Genomic DNA, 22,388 nt, shown 5'->3' with positions numbered 1-22,388 from the left:
TCAAAAACCACAGACAATGAAATACATCTCGGATCGTGAGGTTGGCCTAGCCACACATCACACATGGCGCCCTTGACGTAAAGAATGCGAAAACTTGGCTAGACTATGAGCTTCTCCATTAGACTCTCGAGGTTTGAACGAAAAAACACAATTAAACATAGTAGCTCTCTGATGAATCTCACATATGATAGTACCATATTTCCCTTGATAGCCATTGTGGATGTCTCCGACGACTTGCTTGGAGTCTGAAGCCACCACAAAATTATGTAACAAAAGGTCTTCTGTCAACGACAGTGCTTCTCTGCACATGATTGCCTCAAGTGTTGCTGGATCGTGTATACCGTGGATAACCAGAGCTGAGCTCCCCAAAAAAATCCCTTGATCATCTCGACAGACCGCCATTGCAGTCCACCTCTGGATGGCATCGATACACCAGCATCCACATGAATTTTAGCAGAGCCCGCTGGTGGTGCTTTCTACCTCCGATCACCCCTCAGATTAGGCAGTAGTTGCTATCGTCTCCCTCAGATTAGGCAGCCCAAGTACATGGATGTCCGAGCCCCGAGCCCCAAAGACACAAAAGGCGCTCAAGCACTTTCGGCCATATGTACCTGGTATGAAAAAGTAACAGTTTGTTTAATTCACATTTAGATGTTTTTTAAGGATGTCACATCTAAGCTCTTACAAATAACGCAACAGCAAGAAAAAAAAGGTGAGACAAAAAAATAGACCACAAACATAGTGAACTGTCACGTCCAGATGTGTCCTAGACAGACCCAAAAAGTAACTTAGTAATCGCAAAAGAAGTCGTTTAGCGAGCCAACATGTGTAACTGTGAGCCCCAGGGTTTACACTAGGTGCTTCCCGTGATTTAACTTGTTGGGTCTACTGTCAGATGCAGTAGGCTCCTGCTTTTTCCACAGACGTGTTGGCCTGTTAGTCACTTTCTCTTCAGAAAACACACGCCATGACGTGCACGTTTATAGTATTAAAATGCAAGGAGAATGTACAATGGCCGAATGGCGAGTAGAAACCGGAGAATGGACTATGAAGAGAGGATACAGCTGCCTCCTGTGTTGGTCGGTTGTTTTACACATCGAGAGAAACAACAAACGTGTTGGTCAAATATATAACTGGCGTTCTCCTTTTCTTTAAACAACAAGCAACAAAACTAGCTTTCTCCCACACGTTGAAAAAAAAACCCCACCACATCGGGCGACTAGCAGTTCCGCACAAGCATGAAGGCCCATTACGGCCTTCCATTATTTTGGGCCAGACCAAGAGACCACGCCTACTCGAGGCCCACCGCACGTCCCGATGGCGCTCCCGGCTGGACAGACAACGCGGGGGGCAGAAGGCGCGTTCGTTTAGTCCCACATCGCCCAGCTGAGGAGAGAAACACCAGTTTATAAGCCGCGCGCTGCACACAGACTTGTCCCTTCGGGGACATCCGATAAAATTGGAACGATACAGAGAAGATTAGCATGGCCCCTGCGCAAGGATGACACGCACAAATCGAGAAATGGTCCAAATTTTTTTGGGATTTCTCGCGCCGGTCCCTGCGCCCTTCTTTTGAGCCCCTCGTGTGTGTTGCTCTTTTACAAACAGGTCCTCGGAGTTTTCGTCTCTGTTCGATGAGATCCTCAATGGTCCATCTCGAACTTGGGTGTCTTCTGTTCTTCGCTATTGCAGATAAGCCCTCGAAGAATTAACGTTTTGGACCTAGCGCTTTATTTGATTTTGGTTTATCCTGCCACCTGCCACTAGAAAGACATCACATGACGAACACATCCAAGATCTGTGAGAGAAGCGTACTCGGAGCATCAAAGTTTATGAATGCCATCAGCCATCATCGCGTGATCGATCTAACCACCCGCAGCTGGACTAATCCAGCAGAGTCACTTCTCCAAACCTCTCCATCTTGTACACAGTAACTGATGGTCCACCAACTAAGCAGGGGCTGCAGGGCACACTGGTGGCAGCTCTCAAAACTGAAGTTAAAAATACCTCACTAAAATGAACACAAGGCAAAACAAATTTAGCCTGGATTATTCTCCTGAAACTATGATTTAAGGAGACTACAAAATTCGTACCGCAAGGATACTGAGAACATATAAAGTAACTAAGAAAATCAAGGCAACCTAATACCTTGTGGGAAACACATTAACTACTGAAAGAAGGCCTAAACATACACTTAGCCTACTATTACGTCAAAATGTACGCTTGGAGCTATGCACAGAAGCTCCTTAAGGGCCGGCATCAGTTATATATACAATAACAAAAGCAAGGGAAACAAGACCAGCAAGATGGATATATATATATATATATCTTTACCTCTTTATCTTTACCTATATATATATATATATATATATATATATATATATATATATATATATATATATATATACTACTATTAAACAAGCAAACATATTCATAGCTAAGTGCACCCAGACTAGACTACACATAACAAAACAGAAGAATTACAGCCTCCCGATCAGATCACGTAATTTTATCTAATGGTCAAGATTATACTAACCCCACATGCAAAACTGCGTTTAGCATTTTTTTTGGCGGACGAAAACTCTGCCAATCCCACCTCCGCAAGAGTAGCAACCAGCGATCACATACTGCGTAATTAGCGATAACAACTCGTGTGATGAGAGACCAGAGGCCGTCTGCTCGGAGACCCATGCCCTTGTGCGCTCACGATGGAGAACTTCATGATGCATCGGCCGACGGTTGCTCCGGTCGACGGCCCTACTCCCGAGGGCGCCGTGCGCCGTGCGCCGAGACGTTAAAGGAGTGGCCCATAGATTTCGTCCTCCTCTGCTTGGTGGCCTCCATGGATGCGCGAGACCAGGTCACCAGATCCGTCGCTGGCCGACCGAAGGGTCCCCGGAGGACAGCCAATAGCCGGAGCCTCGCCACCTACATCCAACAGATGTCGGGCACCCCATTGCTACTGGCACGTCGTCCCCTTCCCAACCAACGTCGCTGTCAGCCTCACGGGATTCAGAGAAGGTGCCTGTTCTATTTGGGTGTTTTCCCCGTGTGGTACTGGTTGGGATTCAGAGGAGGTGCGGTGTGGGGCATTTTCTCCTATAGGTGAACACTCTGATCCCTTTTTATTGTTGTACCAGGCATGGCAGATTCTACTCTTGTAGTCGAGTTTTTGCTACCCTTCATTTCCTTTAGCCAGATCAGTGTGGTTCCAAACTTTGTATACACTGTTGGATTTGTGAGAAAAACGAGATGTTGTTCGATTCCTCCCAGCCTGTACACCCGCACACACTTTCAGTACGTGAGTGTCCTTTCCCTTGTACACGTGTGATAATTTGTTATTTCTTGATTAAGATTCAAGAGACAGTACATTCTAGAATATTGGAGCTTGTGTTAACTGGTTCAGATTAAACCTAAGAAACGCTATTTTCTTTTTGGTTTGGTGTGACAATTTAGTTGTATTATTGATAGCCTGCACATTCATTGAATTATTAAGTTTCAGTTTTGGGTGCATGTCTTCAGTAGAACAATAAACTGATTTTGTGTGCTAGATAAACACTGATTGTTACTTGCTCATGGCGACTATGTGCAGGAAGATGATCCCGGTGTAGGACGCCCTGACGAGTGAAGTCGGGGTGGAAGAAGGGCATGAAGGACACCTGGCTAAAAGGAATGATCTGATTTTTCCGGTATATAATTATGTAGTTTAAAAAATTACTGGGTGTACTTTTTATATATTATCACTACAATCTTTGAAGTTATATTTATATATACCATTTTATTTGAAAATAAGTTATAAATTAAAATTTCGGAATAGATTGGATGATGTTTCATGTGTCTGAATTGCATTTTAGGTCAAATAAGTCTGCTAGGTGCAGAGGAGCTATGACAAAAGTTGTTCAAAAACCAAATGAACTTTTTCTTCTTTCAGTAATGGAGATTGATCATGTATTAGAATGTGTCAGGTTTTGCAAGTTTGTGTTCTCCTATTGATAGCTCTATTTCCATCAGGTATCTCACTCTGTTTGTGGTCTTTTTTTCGGTTCATGAATACAAAATGAGCGTGAAGAGGTGAAGATACTGGCGTGAAGGAACCATGAGATGAGAACATGCTGAGAACAGTTCTATTGATGAACAATTGACCACTGTAATTATATACTAATGCAGCTGTTACAAGCTTTCTTTTTTATTTAAAATCTTTGTCACAACCTCTAAGATTTTCAGCCATCTCTTTATAGGTACTATAGGGAACTAATTTCTAAGTTACTGGTGTTGTCCCTTTTACTTTTCTACTCATACATTGTTGCTAATTTGGAGTAAGTACAGGAAATCTACTGACTCTGAGGTCGTTATTATGTAGTCCAGTTTCTTCATGCTTGCATTTGTCCATGTTTCTCTTCTATTTCCATCATTGAGAAGTTAAGATGTTGGTTTGGATGATATTCTGATGTTGTTAGTTACAGTAGGATATTCTGATATTTGTTGATCGTTTCCAGGCTAAGGTTCACTAGAAAATATATATTGGAACTACCAGCTATGATGCTAGACGATGATAATGGTTTACTCCTTTTGATGCGAGATGAGCTAATCAGGGTGCTTGATCTACAAGGTTAAGATGGTAGATGATTAAAAAGATTCTTTTGATCATAAAAGTACCCCAGAGTTTCTCTCACAACTAGAACAACCACATTACCAAAAATTTATTCAATTCGATTTTAGTTTGTTAGTGATATTATTGTTTGTACTTTTTTTGCCCGTGATGATTAGCGCCAATTTATGAGTTTTATATTTAATTTGGTGATATTTTTCCCAGTCACCACAAGTTTGGTCTGGAAAATTGACGTTGCTTGTTTTTTGTTCAATCATCTCTTCTTTACCTAATGCAGATTACAGATATATTATCTTTCATCTTCACATCGATTGCCAAGTCGACTGATGCATATTCTTGTCGGGTCTGGACCAAACTGAATGCAGATGTTAAGGTTGATGATACTACAGCGTCTCGATCATTGTCATTCAAGCATGTTCTTAAAGAGGAAAAAGAATCATGCAAAGCCTAAATATGACATGGTTACGGAGGTGTAATGGCCAGCCATGAGTTCGTGGCTGCAATGCGGTGTTTCCTTACTGCCTGGGGTGCCCATGGTCACAGATAAATTGAAATAATAGTAAGTGACACACTATATGTCTATATACTGTGCTCTCTATTGTGTATGTGAAAACTAAAAAGTGCTATTCAACTGAATGATAAGATGTGTCTTGTAGAGACGTGCGTGCACGTGCAAGGCTACTAGTACTAATAAAGCAAATAGTGCTTCTGGTCGTCCGTCATAGAAATTGCCCTCGAATTTGGCATAAATTACCCGCCATGCCATCCATAAGTAACATGATTCGGATTTATTTCAAAATCACCGCGGATTTATTTCTTAAGGGGCGATACACTTATGTTACACAATCCTCTGGTAGCCCAATGGCCATGGCGTCGGCCTACCACGCAGGAGACCAGCGTTCGATCCCTGGTTCCTACACCTTTTTGCCACGCAGGTCTTCCACCCCCGCGCGCTAATAGGCCGGCCCAAAATTGGCTGGGGGTGGGCCTGTTTACTATTCTTTTTATTTCCTTATTTCTGTTTTTATTTTTCTTATTTAAATTAATTCAGGATTTTTTAAAGAATAAAATTCCGAAAAGCTGCGGGATTTATTGAGAAGTAATAAAATATTCATGATTTCAAAATATTTTTTGCATATCATAGAAAAAATTCGGAATATCAAATAGATGTTCATGAAATAAAAAAAACATGATTTTAAAATAATAATCCAGTAGTCTGGAATTAGAAAAAAATGTACATGGCGTGCCTCCTCCTCCTCGACGCGCTAATGGGCCGGCCCATGTGCGGCTGGTTGAGCCTGTTTTCTGTTTCGTTTTTTGCTTTTTACCTTTTTAATTCTGTTTTTGTTTTTCATTCTTTACAATCATTCAGGATTTTCAAAAGAACCAAATTTCAAAAAGCTGCGAGATTTATTGAGAAATCATAAATTGTTCATGATTTCAAAGAAAAATCGCATATCATAAAAAAAATCACAATATCAACTAGATGTTCATGAAAAAAACATGATTTTTTTTAAAAATCCAGTATTCAAAGTACATTCTGGAATTAGAAAAAAAATATACATGATTTTTTTGAAATGTTTCCAAAATTAAAACAGGCCCGTAAATGATGAACAAAACGAAACATCGCCTGCGTCGAAGTTTTATTAGGGGATCTGCAGAGGTCAATTTATGATTTTATTTAGTCCCTCGCATCGGGTAAAAAAAAGGTTTCCATGTTTCATACGACGCTGAAGCCAAAAAATATTGACACAATTTTCTATCGGTTAGTTTTTGTAAACTATATAAAATGACTAAATGTCTATTTTGCCTCCATACACAGCTATGTTTATTCTGGTACCATGGTAATTGTTATGACAACCACCGCTACGCTAGGTCAAGATTATATACATCATTCATCAGTCTAGCTTAGGTAGGGTTCATCAATGCAGTTTACTCAGCCAAAACTAATTCGTTGTGGCGCCTTAGGAAATCAAATCATGGTCAAACCATCACTTTTTTTTGAAATGACTTTTCAAAAGTCTCTTATCTCATCATGACATCACTTAGACATAGTTTTTGAAATGACATTTTAAAAGCCCTTATCTCACCTTGGCATTTTAAAAGCCATTATCTACCACTCCCGCATAGTTTGATAGTTTTTCCTCCCGTTGCAACGCACGGGCATATTTGCTAGTATATATATATATATATATATATATATATATATATATATATATATATATATATATATATATATATATATATATATATATGCCCAGGAACGAGGCGAGGCTAACAAGGCCAGAAACAATGGTGTCAGCTTTCGGGTCCTTTCAGTTGAAGAACGCCTTTGACATGTCCGCTGAAGAGATCGAAGCTGGTACAACACTACTACACCGACCAACCAACGGTTTAAAACACACACAAGTCAAGAGTCGGACCAACATGAACGAACTGCAGGGTCAAGGGTGAATCAACAGTGTTCGACTGAAACGAAAAGCGAGTCTATGATGAGCTAGAGAGCTAGGCCATATCTGCAGGCTGCAGCAGGCATCGACGATGGCGATTTGGTGCCGGCGCTGGTTCCATTCCGAGTCCTGCCGCCCTGCTGGTGCTGTTTGTCGCCGTTACGCCCTCGCCCTCTTGTTGCTGCAGTCTGGGCACTTGTAGTGCTTGATGTGCTCGGCTCGAGCAGGCGTGATCTTGACGCATTTCCCATGATACCACCGCTCGCAGTTGTCGCAGCAGATCCAGAACTCGTCCTTGCCGTCGTTTGTTCCACAGGTACCACACAAGGTGTTGTCGCGCTCTTCCTCCTCTTCTTCTCCATAGTCCTCGCCGCTCTCGTCTTCATCCTTTGGGGGTGCTGCTATCTTTGGGGCCTTTGACTGGGACTCAGGCTTTGAATACTATAAAACGGAGGATAAGTTATTGGTGACATCTTATACTGCAAGGCGGCATAAATAGTATCTTCACTTACAGTTTTCATGCTTGGCTTATTATTGCTCTTGTGCGTACTGTTGGGGGCCTTCTCCTTGATCTGCTTCTTTGCAGCCCCGGTCACGACTTCAAATATTGTAGGCAGGTTATTTATCATGTTGAAGAGTCGCCTCCTGTGTGAGACACAAAACACAGCACAGGTTGTTAAACACACATGGCAGCAAAAAACTGGGTTTTACTCAACTGACCATATTTCAGTATGACCATGGAACATTATGCCAAAGGTAAATTGCAGCAAAGCTTCATGTATCTCTGATTAAGAATTCAATTTAAACTCCATGAATTGCACAAAAATACCACGCACTAGCTCTTGTAACCTCCTAACATCACCCCCCCCCCCCCCCCCCCCAAAAAAATGATTGTTATCCATTGCAAAAACAGGCGAACATATCGGGTGGAACAGCAGCTAAGCTTTGAGATGAGAGGCCAAATGAAAATTCAAACTATCGAAATGCTAAATCAAACTACCATAAGTCATAGCGTCTGTAGTAAGAAAAACACCCACACACTAGCTCTTGTAACCTCCTAACATCCACCCATAAAAAATGATTGCTATCTCATGCAAAAACAGGTGAACAAGTTATCAGGTGGAACAGTGGCTGAGCTTTGAGATGAGAGGCCAAATGAAAATTCAAACTATCGAAATGCCAAATGAAACTGCATAGTTAAATAATGGGAAAATTTGCTCAATTGTCAATCGGTCCTATCGAAATGCTAAATGAAACTGCATAGTTAAATAATAGTAAGAAAAATAAACCCGGTCAAGTTTAGACTGTTGCACATTGGACAGGTGAACTGCATAGTTAAATAATGGGAAAATTTGCTCAATTGTCAATCGGTCCTATTGAAAGTAGGACGCACTATGGATTCAAGCTATTGCACACGGTTTTTTTGGCTTCTTTCGATGGGTAGGGAAGACATCAAATGGCAATTCATGGACATCAGAAAAAGCAGGGTAAGTAATTCTGTGACAAATTGGCCTACATATTAGCTGTTAACTAGTTGTTTCTTCTGGGTTGTGGGGCTAAGGCCTGTGCTGGCCTCACATAGCTTTGCCCATGAGGTGGAACACACCAAAATCAAACAGAAGCCACCCAAGAGTATTAGTTAGAAAATTTATACTACTGGCATCAAAATTTGCTCCTACTTCGGCTGCTGAAATGCAGTTCAATCAGCCTTGGATAGTTGGATTTGATTACCACCTTTGCCTTTTGACACAGAACTCTTGAACTTCAACAAATAATGAAGATACTCAAATTTGCACCCGGCTAATTTTATCATATGCTAAGCCATCGCAAACTACAAAGGAGAAGAACAATGAACACACTCATGAATGAGGGCTCTCAACTACTCTAGCAGTCCAAATTCACCACAGTACATTACGCCTTGAAGCCGGCTTGGGAACTTATCCAGGGCTCCAGGCCTTAGATGCATTCTTTCATACCATCTAAAATTTGCAGTTATGCTTGGCATACATCTGAAGCTTCCCCATAATATCTGCAGCCGCCCAGCCATTAAGTGCACGTATTATCCGTATTATGCAGTAATTTCTGGTGTTAATCTGATAACTTCCCTAGTATCTCGAAGCAAAATCAAGAGGCTTTTCTATAGATGTCGTGATGTTAAAGGTCCATTGCACTAAACACTCATCAGCTATGCAGGATAACCTGACGAAGGAGTCAACTTCATGATCTAAATTTTCTTGAGATATTTGAATTGATTGTAGCATTTGCTGCTTGCATCTCAAATCTTATTTGCTAACAACATGTGTTTGTTCTGAACCTTTGGTTCTATTTTTCGAACTCAAAACATTTTCCCAACTATAAATTTCCGAAGTTCCAAAATCATGTTGACAAATGTATTCAGCTACTATTCATCAAGTCATTCTGAGCATTTACAACTGATGCTACACATCCACGAAATAACTGTAGCACCTAGTCTTAACTACATGATTCAATTTGAAATTATATGATTATATCACTCATCTTGAATACTTAACTAGAAAATCCTAGCTCCAATATGAATACCGCAATACATAAGCTAAGTACCAGCTTGCATGGTGCTTTTCTAACTTCTATTAATGTTTAGATCCAACATAGTACTCCCTGTTAGAGCACTCATTTATCTACCAAGTTATTACCACTACAAATACGTAAGTCCACTAGGTTGTCCCTGAAACTTCGAAATTGTGATGATTTTCAGATAAATACTAAGTCATCCCTAAGTGTTATGTGCAGAAATTTCAATACCGTCGAGGCTTCTTCGCTCACTTATCAATTGCCATCTGAAGATAGGATCAAACAACCATAATTCTTCATGAAGATGGTGGGAAAAGTTCAAACTCTATCGAGTTGTTTTCACTATCAAACAAAAACCAGTCCAAGATTCATCAGGATGTTCAAGTTCAATAATTTTGAGATGGCTGTCAATTAGCATGTTAGTCTAATTATTACTTAATCTTGCACGACCTGGAACAAAGTTAACCCACCTAAAAATAATAAGTTATCGCACTAAAGAAGGTTTCGAGCAACTAGGATGAGTCAGAAGCCTCCAAGTTGTTTTAAAGCATCAAGCTACAGGCCCAGGAAAAGATGCTTCAGGGTGATAATATAGAGCACAATTTGTGCTACTGGATAAATACTTGCGCCGAGGACTAATTTCATTTGATCTAGTCTAAACAGGGTCAGTCTGCCCTCTGTATACAATTTGTGCTATAATTCAGTGACTTTAACTTCATTTTGTTTTGAACTTCACCAGCAGGTAGCAATTTGCATGCCAGTAGTTCTCAAGTCATTTAGGAAGTGTTACTAATTGCTAAGCCACGAATAGAAACCATACAGATGAAATAAACTTTTGCCAAACTTGTTTCCTCTAAATTTTAGTGGTGAATGTGATTTAGAATGTGCAATACAAAATCTCCTGGGACTGAATGTGAATGCAACTTCTAGTGTTTTGCTCATGCTGGCGCGTACATTAAGCAAGGGTTGGGACTCTTGGGAGGATACAATAACTGCCTTGCATGACTACTTAGGGCGTGTTCGGAAGCCCTCCCGCTTCTCAACTCCACGTGAGGAGTGCAGCCGAACGATCCAAATCCTGGTTATGAGCGAGAGAAGCTGGCGAAACTTGCAGTGCAATTTTCGCGGAGTCGCGGAGCTGGCAAACTCGAGCTCCTCCAAAACAGCGAAGCAGGAGTTGCCAAGAATTACATGTGAGTGCCACCGCCAAGTGAGTTACCGGTTCATTCGTTTGTAGCAAATATTACAAGTATGTGCCACCGCCAAGGCAGTTACCGGTTCATTCGTTTGCCAGAGCAGGCTTCCCACGCCTAGATGGGCTGTCACACCTAGTTGGGCCCTCCCGAGCTGCTATTTCTCATAGCTAGGTGGCTGGCGGCCTGTTTCAACGACCAGAACGAGGAGCTACCCTACCGAACGATTTGTAACTCCGGGATTTTAACTGCGAAGCTGGCTGCTGGTTTTGGGCTATGTTGTTGAGGATTTTGAGGCTGTGGAGAGCTACCGAACACGCCCTTACTCCGTTTATAATGTAAAGGACAAAAGAAGATATAGTAAGTTACTTTCTCCGTTTATAATGTATGATATTCTAGAAATGGCAGTCTCCAGGGTGCTTGTATGTTGACATTTTTAATACTTGTTCTTCAGGCTATTTCAAAACAGAACTACTGGTAATAACCTCAAAACGATGGGATAAAATTGTAGTCCTACACAAGAACTTAAGGATGACCATAAGTCAGACTACATGCTAACTTTAACTTGTAAATTGTTCCAGTGTTCCCCAATGTGGTGTAATGTTAATAATTCTGAAGGACACATTCTATTTGGGACCATTATGAGCATCTGGGCATGCAATCAATTCCTTTTTTCAGACTTGAAAAACGAGCACATGGAAGAAACGATTAAACCAAGATCTCAAATCAAAAAAAAAAGTGTGGAGGGAGATATTCAAGAGAGGGCATCTAAACAAAGTAAGAAGAAAATTTAATAAAGAAGAATCACAATAGCTTAAGATGAAAAATCAAAAGCTAGCAATGAGGGATTTGTTTAGTGACTGTTGCGTACCCCTTGATCAGGGAGACGTTGAACTAACCAAACTGTAGATGAATCCGTTAAAAATATTTGGCAAATGGAAAATGGAGGACATGAGCTAAGGATGCATATATGCTTGTTTAAGGAAACAGAAAGTTTGATGGAATCATTACCTTGCCTCTTTGTCAAATCCAAACCGTGCCGCGAAGTAGAATGAAACAGCCAACAACCAGGAATCACTGTGAACAGCAACTAGTGCCAACCAATCCTTCTCGTTCATGCCATCCCTAGCAAAGTTGATTCCAAGTGCTGGTTCAGGAATCTCTGGGGGGACTTCCTCAGCTGGCAACGTCACTTCCCATGTTTCATTAGGGTACCCATAAAGGCACAAGTTCTCCTTTTCTGTACGGATAAACATAATTAGAAAATACACAAGAATTTTGTTATGCAAGCAAGAAAGGGAAGAACGAACTATTAGAGAACACAAATGAAGCAGCCTTGCACTTCTAACCCCACCCCCAAGGTGCAATGGCCCCTAAAAACTTCCAATTTCACCAAAACATATGAGCTAATGATAGCATACAGACTATGAACCCATGAACCTTTACTGTATTTATTTACGGAGGAAAAGCCGTGAAACAAGCAAACCGACGAAGAGACAGTACACCACAGACATCACTAATTCAGAAATTCCCAGCACTTTTCTATTCAAATTCCTCTGCCCTGCAATGATGGCTACTATCAAATTTCTTGAAGAGCTAACAACAGCCAAGCGAAAACAAAAAAGTACTATCACAAATTCGAAGATTCCAAGCAGCATAAGAACTTAATAAACCATATTTGATACAGCTATTAACCAATGAACCTGTCCTGCATTTATGGAGGAAACAAGCCACGAAACGAGCAAACCGACAACGAGGCAATACAGTACACAGGCATCACTAATTTCAGAAATCACAGCACTTCTTTATTCAAATTCCTCCGCCTGCAATGATGGCTACCATCAAATTTCTCAAAGAGCTAACAACAACCAAGCCAAAATAAAAAAGTATCACAAATTCAAAGATTCCAAGCAACATAAAAACTTAATAAACCATATTTGATACAGGCTATTAATCAATGAACCTGGACTGCATTTGTGGAGGAAACAAGCCACGAAACAAGCAAACCGACAACGAGGCAATACACCACACAGGCATCACTAATTTCAGAAATTCCCAGTACTTTTTTATTCAAATTCTTCCGCCCTGCAATGATGGCTACCATCAAATTTCTCAAAGAGCTAACAACAACCAAGCAAAAAAAAAAAGTATCACAAATTCGAAGGTTCCAAGCAACATAAGAACTTAATAAACCATATTTATACAGGCTAATAACCAATGAACCTGGACTGCATTTATGGAGGAAACAAGCCACAAAACGCGCAAACCGACAACGAGGCAATACACCACAGAGGCATCACTAATTTCAGAAATTCCCAGCACCATTTTTTTTTTCAAATTCCTCCACCCTGCAATGATGGCTACCATCAAATTCTCAAAGAGCTATCAACCAAGCAAAAAGCACAAAGTATCACATTCCAAGCAACATAGGAAGTTAATAAACCATATTTGATACAGGCTCTGAACCCATGAACCTAGACTGCATTTATGGAGGAAAAAGGCGCGAAACGAGCAATCTGACAAAGAGATAATACACCACATATACATCACTAATTCAGAACTTCGCGGCACCATTTTTCTTCTCTTTTCAAATTCCTCCGCCCTGCAACTCTGGCTACCGTCAAATTCTCGAGAGCTAACGACCAAGCAAAAAAAAAAAAAAACACGAAGTATCACAAATTCGAAGGTTCCAAGCACCATATAAGAAACCAATAAACCATATCTCCCTCCGGTCTACACTTCCAATCCCACGCGACGCCCCAGTTCATCACCGCATTGACGAAAGCTGCGGAGCCACCACCGCCGCAGAGCTCCGTACGCGCATAATTCAACAAGGTTAGCTCCGGAATTCCCAGCGGGGCAACCAAGCGACCAATACCTAGCGGCGGCGGTAGCTTGGGCGCCGCCAAACCCTACACCGGGAGAGATCGAGCGGACTCACCGGGGTCGCAGAGCTGGTAGAACTTGTCCACTTCTGCAAAAAAGCCACCAACCAAGCAAACAAAAAAGGGCACGTCAGCGACACGGGAGCGGGCCGGCGGGCAAATCCGGCAGCGAGCAGGAGCGGATGGAGAGGGGCGAGGGAGGGGCGCGGATACCTTGGGTGAGGGCCTTGATCATGCCGGCGCGGCGGCCGCGGAAGTCGCGGAAGACCTCCTCCGCCGTGCGGGAGGCGTAGGGCGCGCCAGCGCCGGCGCCGGTGCCGGCGTCCATTTAGGGTTCCGGCGAGGGGGGGGGGGGGGGGCGGCGGCGAGAAGGGTGTTGGAGGGAGGCGAGAGCACGAGGAGGTGGAGGACACAGAGAGAGAGACAGGGCCGCAGGCTCGCAGTCCGCAGGAGTGGTGAGGTTTTTATTTGGGAAGGAGAGAATTGCGTTCGTTTCCGGGAGGATTTGAGCCCCGGCGGTGCCTTTTGGGCTTGCACTTGCAGCAACAACAAAGTGGCTCTCTGGCCACTGGCCATCATATCTTTTGCCTTTATGGAATCTATCGTCACCATATCATATCTACTCGTGTTAATTTAGTTTTGTTTGTGATGTGTTTCCATAGTTTGACTCTTGAATTGGGTGAGGCCTGGGGCTGTTTGTTGGTGTTTACAGCTGGTTTTAATATATTTTTGGGGGTGATTTAAGGCCTGTTTTGCATTTGAGTTGCTTCCTTTTTTTGCACGGAGTTTGAGTTGCCTCCTATGTTTTGCAATGTTTTGGCGGAAAAGGTGTGATGTGTTCTGTTTTTCTATAAAAACTTGTGCCATTCTTGGTATTTGTTTATCGTTTATCTGTTGTTTTGGTGCCTCGATTCATCATAAGTTGGCTTTTTGAAGCACCTGATTATTTCTATTTTTGGACGTGGTTGTTGGTTGAAATGTAGTATCCATTTGGCAAAACCCTAGGTCCGGTTCATCGAGCGATGATGACGGCGTGAAGCCATTTTCCTCTGAAGGCGATGCTTGGGTTCATGTGGTGACCTGTCAGAGTGGAAGTTGGAGTCGGTGCCATCGACAGGCCTCGGCAGCAAGGCGTAGGGCGGTGTATTTGCTATTGCTATGGTGTTGGTTGCTTCCATGGACATGGGCCTTTGAGGCGCTTGTATGCTCTCGCTGCCGCCTCTTGGACATCGTCTTCCTAGGGTCCACACCGAGTCATGTTACCCACTAGACGAATATTCTTAGGCATAAAGGGTGGAGAGTGCGTTAGCCTAGACTCACCTAAAGTCATGGTCGTGCTTCCGAAGTGTTTGGCATCGGTCATGACACAACTTTGGTACTCTGTGTCCCACCTCTTCGTCATTCATGGCTTGCAGTTGGATACAATTATGGTGGGTGTGATCGCTAACCCCCTGAATTAGGGTTGTATCAATCGTCTGGCTCTTCTTCTATGAAATCGATACGCCTCTTCGTGTTGTATTCTAAACAGGAAAAATAAGATTTTCTGACGTTTTCTTAATGGGAGATGACATTCACGTCGAATATGAGGCTTGTGCTGACTTCGTCAATCTCAAGGATTGACGACTCATACCCCCGGAGGTCTCATAGCGGTAGGATATGTATGTGTATCTTCATAGGAGTGAGTGCACGTGCGTGCATGTAAACGTCCGCATTTAGAAAAAGATAAAAAATGATTCTCTGTCTAAAATTCATACACCATGTACAACTAAATAAAAGGTAAGGTTGGACAAAATTAGATTTTAACATGTGATTGGAATGGTGTGATGTATTCTGTTTTTCTATAGAAACTTGCTTCATTCTTAATATATGTTTATCATTTTTGTTGTTGTTTTGACGCCTCGACCCACCCTGGGTTGGCTTTTCAAAGCACATGTTTATTTCTAATTTTGGACATAGTTGTTAGTTGAAATGTGTTTGTTTGGCGAAACCCTGGGTCTGGTTCACCGAGCGATGGTCGTTTCCTTCTAGGGGCTGCTTGTGTTCCCGTGGAGACCCACCAGAGTGGAAGTTGGAGTCGGTGCCATCGGCCGTTCTCAGCAGCAAGGCTTAGGGCGGTGTATTGCTATTGCTATAGTGTTGGTTGCTGCCATGGGCATGAGCCTTTGAGGCGCTTATACGTGTTGCTGCCGCCTCTTCGACATCGTCTTCCTATGGTCCACACCGAGTCATGTTACCCACTAGACGATTCTTCGTAGGAGCAAAGGATGGAGGGTGCATTAACCTAGACTCACCGAAAGTCATGGTTGTGCTTCCGAAGTGTTTGACATCAGACTTTGGTACTCCGTCTCCCACCTCTTTGTCATTCATGGCTTGTAGTTGAATACAATTGTGGTTGGTGCGATTGCTAACCTGCTGGATTAAGGTTGCATCAACCGTCTGGCTCTTCTTCTATGAAATCGATACACCTCTTCGTGATGTATTCTAGACAGGAAGAATAAGATTTTCTGATGTTTGCTTAGTGAGAGACGACATTCGCGTCGAATATGAGGCTTGTGTTGACTTTGTCAATCTCAAGGTTTGACGACTTAGATTCCCGAAGGTCTCATCGTGGTAAGGTATGTATGCGTATCTTCATAGGGGTGAGTGCACGTGTGTGCATGTAAATGTCTGCATTTAGAAAAAGATCGAAAAGGATTCTCTACCTAAATTTCATAACACTATGGGCCCATTCAGATCCTCTCTAGCTTCTCGAAATAGCCTGCTTCTCGCGAAGCCACCTGCAGCCAGCTTCTGATGGGAGCAGAGATTCGTTTGGCAGCATAGAGCAGCTCCAGACAATGTACAAACTCGAAATAGCCCAGGAACAGGAAGCCAGCGTGGGGAAGGGAGCTAGGAGAAGTGAGCTCTCTGGTGTGGATCCAACGGCAAGCTCGACGGAGCAGGTCGACTGGGTGCCGGCGACGAGCGATGGGACGGGAAGCCTGCGGGGACGAGGCGGAGCATCGGCGCCGCATCGAATGGGTGGCGGCGGGCCGGCGGCAGTGTGGGGGCGCCCTCCTAGGGTTACACATGGGGTAGAAAGGGAACGAGGGGGTGAAGAGAAGTTGGGCGACAGGAAAGCGCGTCGGGCAAATCGGTATGCAAGGATTGACTTGGCGGTGGCATTCTCATGTAAATTGCAGCAACTCCACCTTCCATTTTTTAGGAGCTATGCTTCGTCTGCTCCAGGAAATTACACTGCGCGGGGACAGGCTCCGCGAAGCAGGCTTCCAGATGTTGGCGCGCTTGAGCTGGCTTCACGCGGGAGACGGTGAAGCTCGCCCGTGGAGAACCTTCGAACGGGCCCTATGTACAACTAAATAAAGGTTAGATTGGACAAAATTAGATTTTAACGTGTGATCGTAAATGGTGTGATGTGTTATGTTTTTCTATAAAAACTTACATCATTCTTAGTACATGTTTATCATTTTTGATGTTGTTTTAACGCCTCGACCCACCCCGAGTTGGCTTTTGAAAGCACATGTTTATTTTAATTTTGGACATAGTTGTTATTTGAAATGCGTTCGTTTGGCGAAACCCTAGGTATGGTTCACCGAGTGATGGTCGTTTCCTTCTAGGGGCTGCTCGTGTTCCCGTGGAGACCCACCAGAGTGGAAGTTGGAGTCGGTGCCATTGGCCGGTCTCAGCAACAAGGCTTAGGGCGGTATATTGCTATTGATATGGTGTTGGTTTCTGCCATGGGGATGAGCCTTTGAGGTGCTTGTACGTGCTGCTACTGCCTCTTCTACATCGTCTACCTAGGGTCCACATCGAGTCATGTTACCCACTAGACGATTCTTCGTAGGCACAAAGGATGGAGGGTGCGTTAACCTAGACTCACCTAAAGTCATGGTCGTGCTTTCGAAGTGTTTGGTATTGGTCATGACATAACTTTGGTACTCTGTGTCCCACCTCTTCGTCATTCATGGCTTGTAGTTGGATACGATTGTGGTGGGTGCGATCGCTAACCCTCTGGATTAGGGTTGTATCAACCATCTGGCTCTTCTTCTATGAAATTGATACACCTCTTCGTGATGTATTCTAGACATGAAGAATAAGATTTTTTGATGTTTACTTAGTGGGAGACGACGTTCGCGTTGAATATGAGCTTGTGTTGACTTTATTAATCCCAAGGTTTGATGACTCAGACTCCCAAATGTCTCAGGCCCTTCCCAGTACTTCACAGTGGACAGGTGCTAAGCATGCCACATAAGCGAAAAAATAACATGGCACAACAATTAAGGAGGAGAGAGAGCACTTTGGTGACCCCAGGAAGAACCAATGCCAAGCGCGTGAACCTAGGCAAACCACTTAAATGAAACAACTTGACCAATGGATGAAAGACTTTAGGTGCTAACTCATTAAATAAATTGTGCTTAGCAACAACAAGTTAAGCACCTATGCTTTGGGGAGTTGAGTTGCTAAGGTATTTAATGCATTTAGCACCTCATCTAAGCACCTTTGCATTGGAGGAGGTCTCATAGTGGTAAGGTATGTATGAGTATCTTCATAGGAGTGAGTGCATGTGTGTGCATTCAGAAAAATATCAGAAATGATTCTCTATATAAATTTCATAACACTATGTACAACTAACTAAAGGTTAGATTGGACAAAATTAGATTTTAACATGTGATTGGAGATGGTGTGATGTGTTATGTATTTCTATAAAAACTTGCTTTATTCTTAGTATATGTTTATCATTTTTATTGTTGTTTTGACGCCTCGACCCACCCTGAGTTGGCTTTTGAAAGCACATGTTTATTTCTATTTTTGGACATAGTTGTTAGTTAAAATGTGTTCGTTTGGCGAAACCCTAGGTCTGGTTCACCGAGCAATGGCCGTTTCCTTCTAGGGGCTGCTCGTGTTCCCCTGGAGACCCACCAGAGTGGAAGTTGGAGTCGGTGCCATCGACGTTCTCAACAGCAAGGCTTAGGGCGGTGTATTGCTATTGCTATAGTGTTGGTTGCTGCCATGGGCATGAGCCTTAATGGAGCTTGTACGATGTCGCCTCTTTGACATTGTCTTCCTAGGGTCCACATTGAGTCATGTTACCCACTAGACAATTCTTCGTAGGCGCAAAGGTGGAGGGTGCGTTAAGCTAGACTCATCTAAAGTCATGGTCGTGCTTCCGAAGTGTTTGGCATCGGTCATGACATAACTTTGATACTTTGTGTCCCACCTCTTCGTCATTCATGGCTTGTAGTTGGATACAATTGTGGTGGGTGCGATTGCCAACCCTCTGGATTAGGGTTGTATCAACCATGTGGCTCTTCTTCTATGAAATCAATACACCTCTTCATGATGTATTCTACACATGAAGAATAAGATTTTATGACGTTGGCTTAGTGGGAGACGATGTTTGTGTCAAATATGAGGCTTGTGTTGACTTGGTCAATCTCAAGGTTTGACGACTTAGACTCCCGAAGGTCTCATAGTGGTAAGGTATGTATGCGTATCTTATAGGAGGGAGTGCATGTGTGTGCATGTGAACATCTGCATTTAGAAAAATATCAAAAAGGATTCTCTGTCTAAATTTTGTAACACTATGTACAACTAAATAAATGTTAGATTGGACATAATTAGATTTTTAACGTGTGATTGGAAATGGTGTGACGTGTTCTGTTTTTCTATAAAAACTTGCTTCATTTTTAGTATATGTTCATCATTTTTGTTGTTGTTTTGATGCCTCGACCCACCCTGAGTTGGCTTTTCAAAGCACATTTTATTTCTAATTTTGGACACAGTTATTAGTTGAAATGTGTCTGTTTGGCGAAACCCTAGGTCTGGTTTATTAAGCGATACCCGTTTCCTCCTAGGGGTTGCTCGTGTTCCCGAGAAGACCCACCTGTCGGTGTCAAAACCGGAGGATCTCGGGTAGGGGGTCCCGAGCTGTGGATCTACGATCAATGTGGAACAAGGGACGAAGAACACGGTGTTTCGCAGGTTCGGCACTCTCTAAGAGGTAAAACCCTGCGTCCCGCTTGATTGTATTTGATGTGTATGGTATGATTACACAGTTGATCTTCCTCGAGATTAGGCGAGATAAACTCTAGGTTGATGGGGTGTTGATGTTGCTCTGGTCCTAAAGACTAAAACCCTTCGGTTTATATAGACACCAGTAGGGTTAGGGTTACATACGATCGGTTACAATAAAGGAAAGATCATGCCTAATCTTGACTTGGAGGACACACCACGGTTCCGAGGATCTTCTATCCGGCCACGGATCCGCGCTCTAGCTTGGCTCCACAGTAGCCCATTAGTCGGGCCCATAAGCAATGGGCCGGCGGCCCGAGGACCCCTTAATCTGTTGGGGAACGTGGTAATTTCAAAAAAATTCCTACGCACACGCAAGATCCATCTAGGTGATGCATAGCAACGAGAGGGGAAGAGTGTTGTATACGTACCCTCGTAGACCGTAAGCGGAAGCATTATGATAACGTGGTTGATGTAGTCGTACGTCTTCACAATCCGACCGATCCTAGCACCGAAGGTACGGCACCTCCACGATCTGCACACGTTCGGCTCGGTGACGTCCCGCGAACTCTAGATCCAGCTGAGTGTCGAGAGAGAGTTTTGTTAGCACGACGGTGTGATGACAGTGATGATGAAGCTACCGGCGCAGGGCTTCGCCTAAGCACTGCAACGATATGACCGAGGTGGAAAACTGTGGAGGGGGGCACCGCACATGGCTAAGCAATCAACTTGTGTGTCTATGGGGTGCCCTCCTCCCCCGTATATAAAGGAGTGGAGGAGGGGGAGGGCCGACCCCTCTATGGCGCGCCCAAGGGGAGTCCTACTCCTATCGGGAGTAGGATTCCCCCCTTCCCTAGTTGGATTAGGAGAGGAATGAAGGGGGAGAGAGGTGAAAGGAAAGGGGGCCCCCTCCTAGGCTCCCTTCTCCTCTCTCCCACTATGGCCCAATAAGGCCCATATACTTCCCGGGGGGTGCTACCTCTTGAGCATTGCGTTGGTTTTCCCTTGAAGAGGAAAGGGTGATGCAGCAAAGTAGCGTAAGTATTTCCCTCATTTTTTGAGAACCAAGGTATCAATCCAGTAGGAGGCCACACACGAGTCCCTCGCACCTACACAAACAAATAAAATCCTCGCAACCAATGCAATAAAGGGGTTGTCAATCCCTTGATACGTCTCCAACGTATCTATATTTTTTGATTGCTCCATGCTATATTATCTACTGTTTTGGATGTTTATGGGCTTTATTATACACTTTTATATCATTTTTGGGATTAACCTATTAACCCAGAGCCCAGTGCCAGTTTCTGTTTTTACCTTGTTTTAGGGTTTTGAAGAAAAGGAAAATCAAACGGAGTCCAATTGACTTGAAACTTCACGGAACTCATTTTTGGAAGGAAAGAAGCCCAGAAGACTTGAAGTGCACGTAAGGGAAGCTTCGAGGAGGCCACGAGGTAGGGGGGCGCGCCCACCCCCCTAGGGCGCGCCCTCCACCCTCGTGGGCCCCTCGTGCCCCCCTGACGAACTTCTTCCACCTATATATCTCCGTATACCCTAAAACTTCCAGAGAGCACAATAGATTGGGAGTTCCGCCGCCAGAAGCCTCCGTAGCCACCGAAAGCCAATCTAGACCCGTTCCGGCACCCTGCCGGAGGGGGAATCCCTCTCCGGTGGCCATCTTCATCATCCCGGTGCTCTCCAGTTCTCCCTCGGGGCTGAGGGTATGTACCAGTAGCTATGTGTTTGATCTCTCTCTCTCTCTCTCTCTCCCGTGTTCTTGATTTGGCACGATCTTGATGTATCGCGAGCTTTGCTATTATAGTTGGATCTTATGTTTCTCCTCCCCCTCTACTCTCTTGTAATGGATTGAGTTTTCCCATTGAAGTAATCTTATCGGATTGAGTCTTTAAAGATTTGAGAACACTTGATGTATGTCTTGCCGTGCGTATCTGTGGTGACAATGGGATACCACGTGATTCACTTGATGTATGTTTTGGTGATCAACTTGCGGGTTCCACCCATGAACCTATGCATAGGGGTTGGCACATGTTTTCGTTGTGATTCTCCGGTAGAACTTTGGGGCACTCTTTGAGGTCCTTTGTGTTGGTTGAGTAAGATGAATCTGAGATTGTGTGATGCATATTGTATAATCATACCCACGTATACTTGAGGTGACATTGGAGTATCTAGGTGACATTAGGGTTTTGGTTGATTTGTGTCTTAAGGTGTTATTCTAGTACGAACTCTAGGGCTGTTTGTGACACTTATAGGAATATCCCAACGGATTGATTGGAAAGAATAACTTTGAGGTGGTTTCGTACCCTACCATAATCTCTTCGTTTGTTCTCCGCTATTAGTGACTTTGGAGTGACTCCTTGTTGCATGTTGAGGGATAGTTATATGATCCAATTATGTTATTATTTTTGAGGGAACTTGCACTAGCGAAAGTATGAATCCTAGGCCTTGTTTCAACACATTGCAATTCCGTTTACGCTCACTTTTATCATTAGTTACCTTGCTGTTTTTATAATTTCAGATTACAAATACCTTTATCTACTATCCATATTGCACTTGTATCACCATCTCTTCGCCGAACTAGTGCACCTATACAATTTACCATTGTATTGGGTGTGTTGGAGACACAAGAGACTCTTTGTTTTTTTACTATATATTGCAAGGCAACAGCCTCACA

General features: G+C 43.3%; 1 protein-coding gene and 1 non-coding gene across 2 annotated transcripts; one reads left to right on the top strand and one right to left on the bottom strand.

The window, feature by feature from the left end:
* Nucleotides 1–1,434: 1,434 nt before the first annotated feature.
* On the top strand, nucleotides 1,435–1,537 carry LOC123072180 (U6 spliceosomal RNA). Its single transcript, XR_006434887.1, has one exon. It is a non-coding gene; the product is annotated as a U6 spliceosomal RNA (small nuclear RNA).
* A 5,358-nt stretch (nucleotides 1,538–6,895) lies between these two features.
* On the bottom strand, nucleotides 6,896–14,179 carry LOC123056239 (PHD finger protein ALFIN-LIKE 5). The gene is made up of 5 exons (XM_044479905.1): nucleotides 13,901–14,179; nucleotides 13,744–13,776; nucleotides 11,814–12,042; nucleotides 7,572–7,704; nucleotides 6,896–7,500 (listed from the first exon to the last, which is right to left on the bottom strand). Exons 1-5 carry the CDS (start codon nucleotides 14,013–14,015, stop codon nucleotides 7,219–7,221), a joined length of 792 nt encoding a protein of 263 aa, XP_044335840.1. The 5' UTR covers nucleotides 14,016–14,179; the 3' UTR covers nucleotides 6,896–7,218.
* Between the last annotated feature and the right edge of the window lie 8,209 nt (nucleotides 14,180–22,388).

The sequence above is a fragment of the Triticum aestivum genome, chromosome 1A (assembly GCF_018294505.1).
Source record: "Triticum aestivum cultivar Chinese Spring chromosome 1A, IWGSC CS RefSeq v2.1, whole genome shotgun sequence".
NCBI lineage: Eukaryota > Viridiplantae > Streptophyta > Magnoliopsida > Poales > Poaceae > Triticum > Triticum aestivum.
Note: the sequence above shows the minus strand (reverse complement) of the source record. Positions and strands in the feature narration are given on the sequence as shown.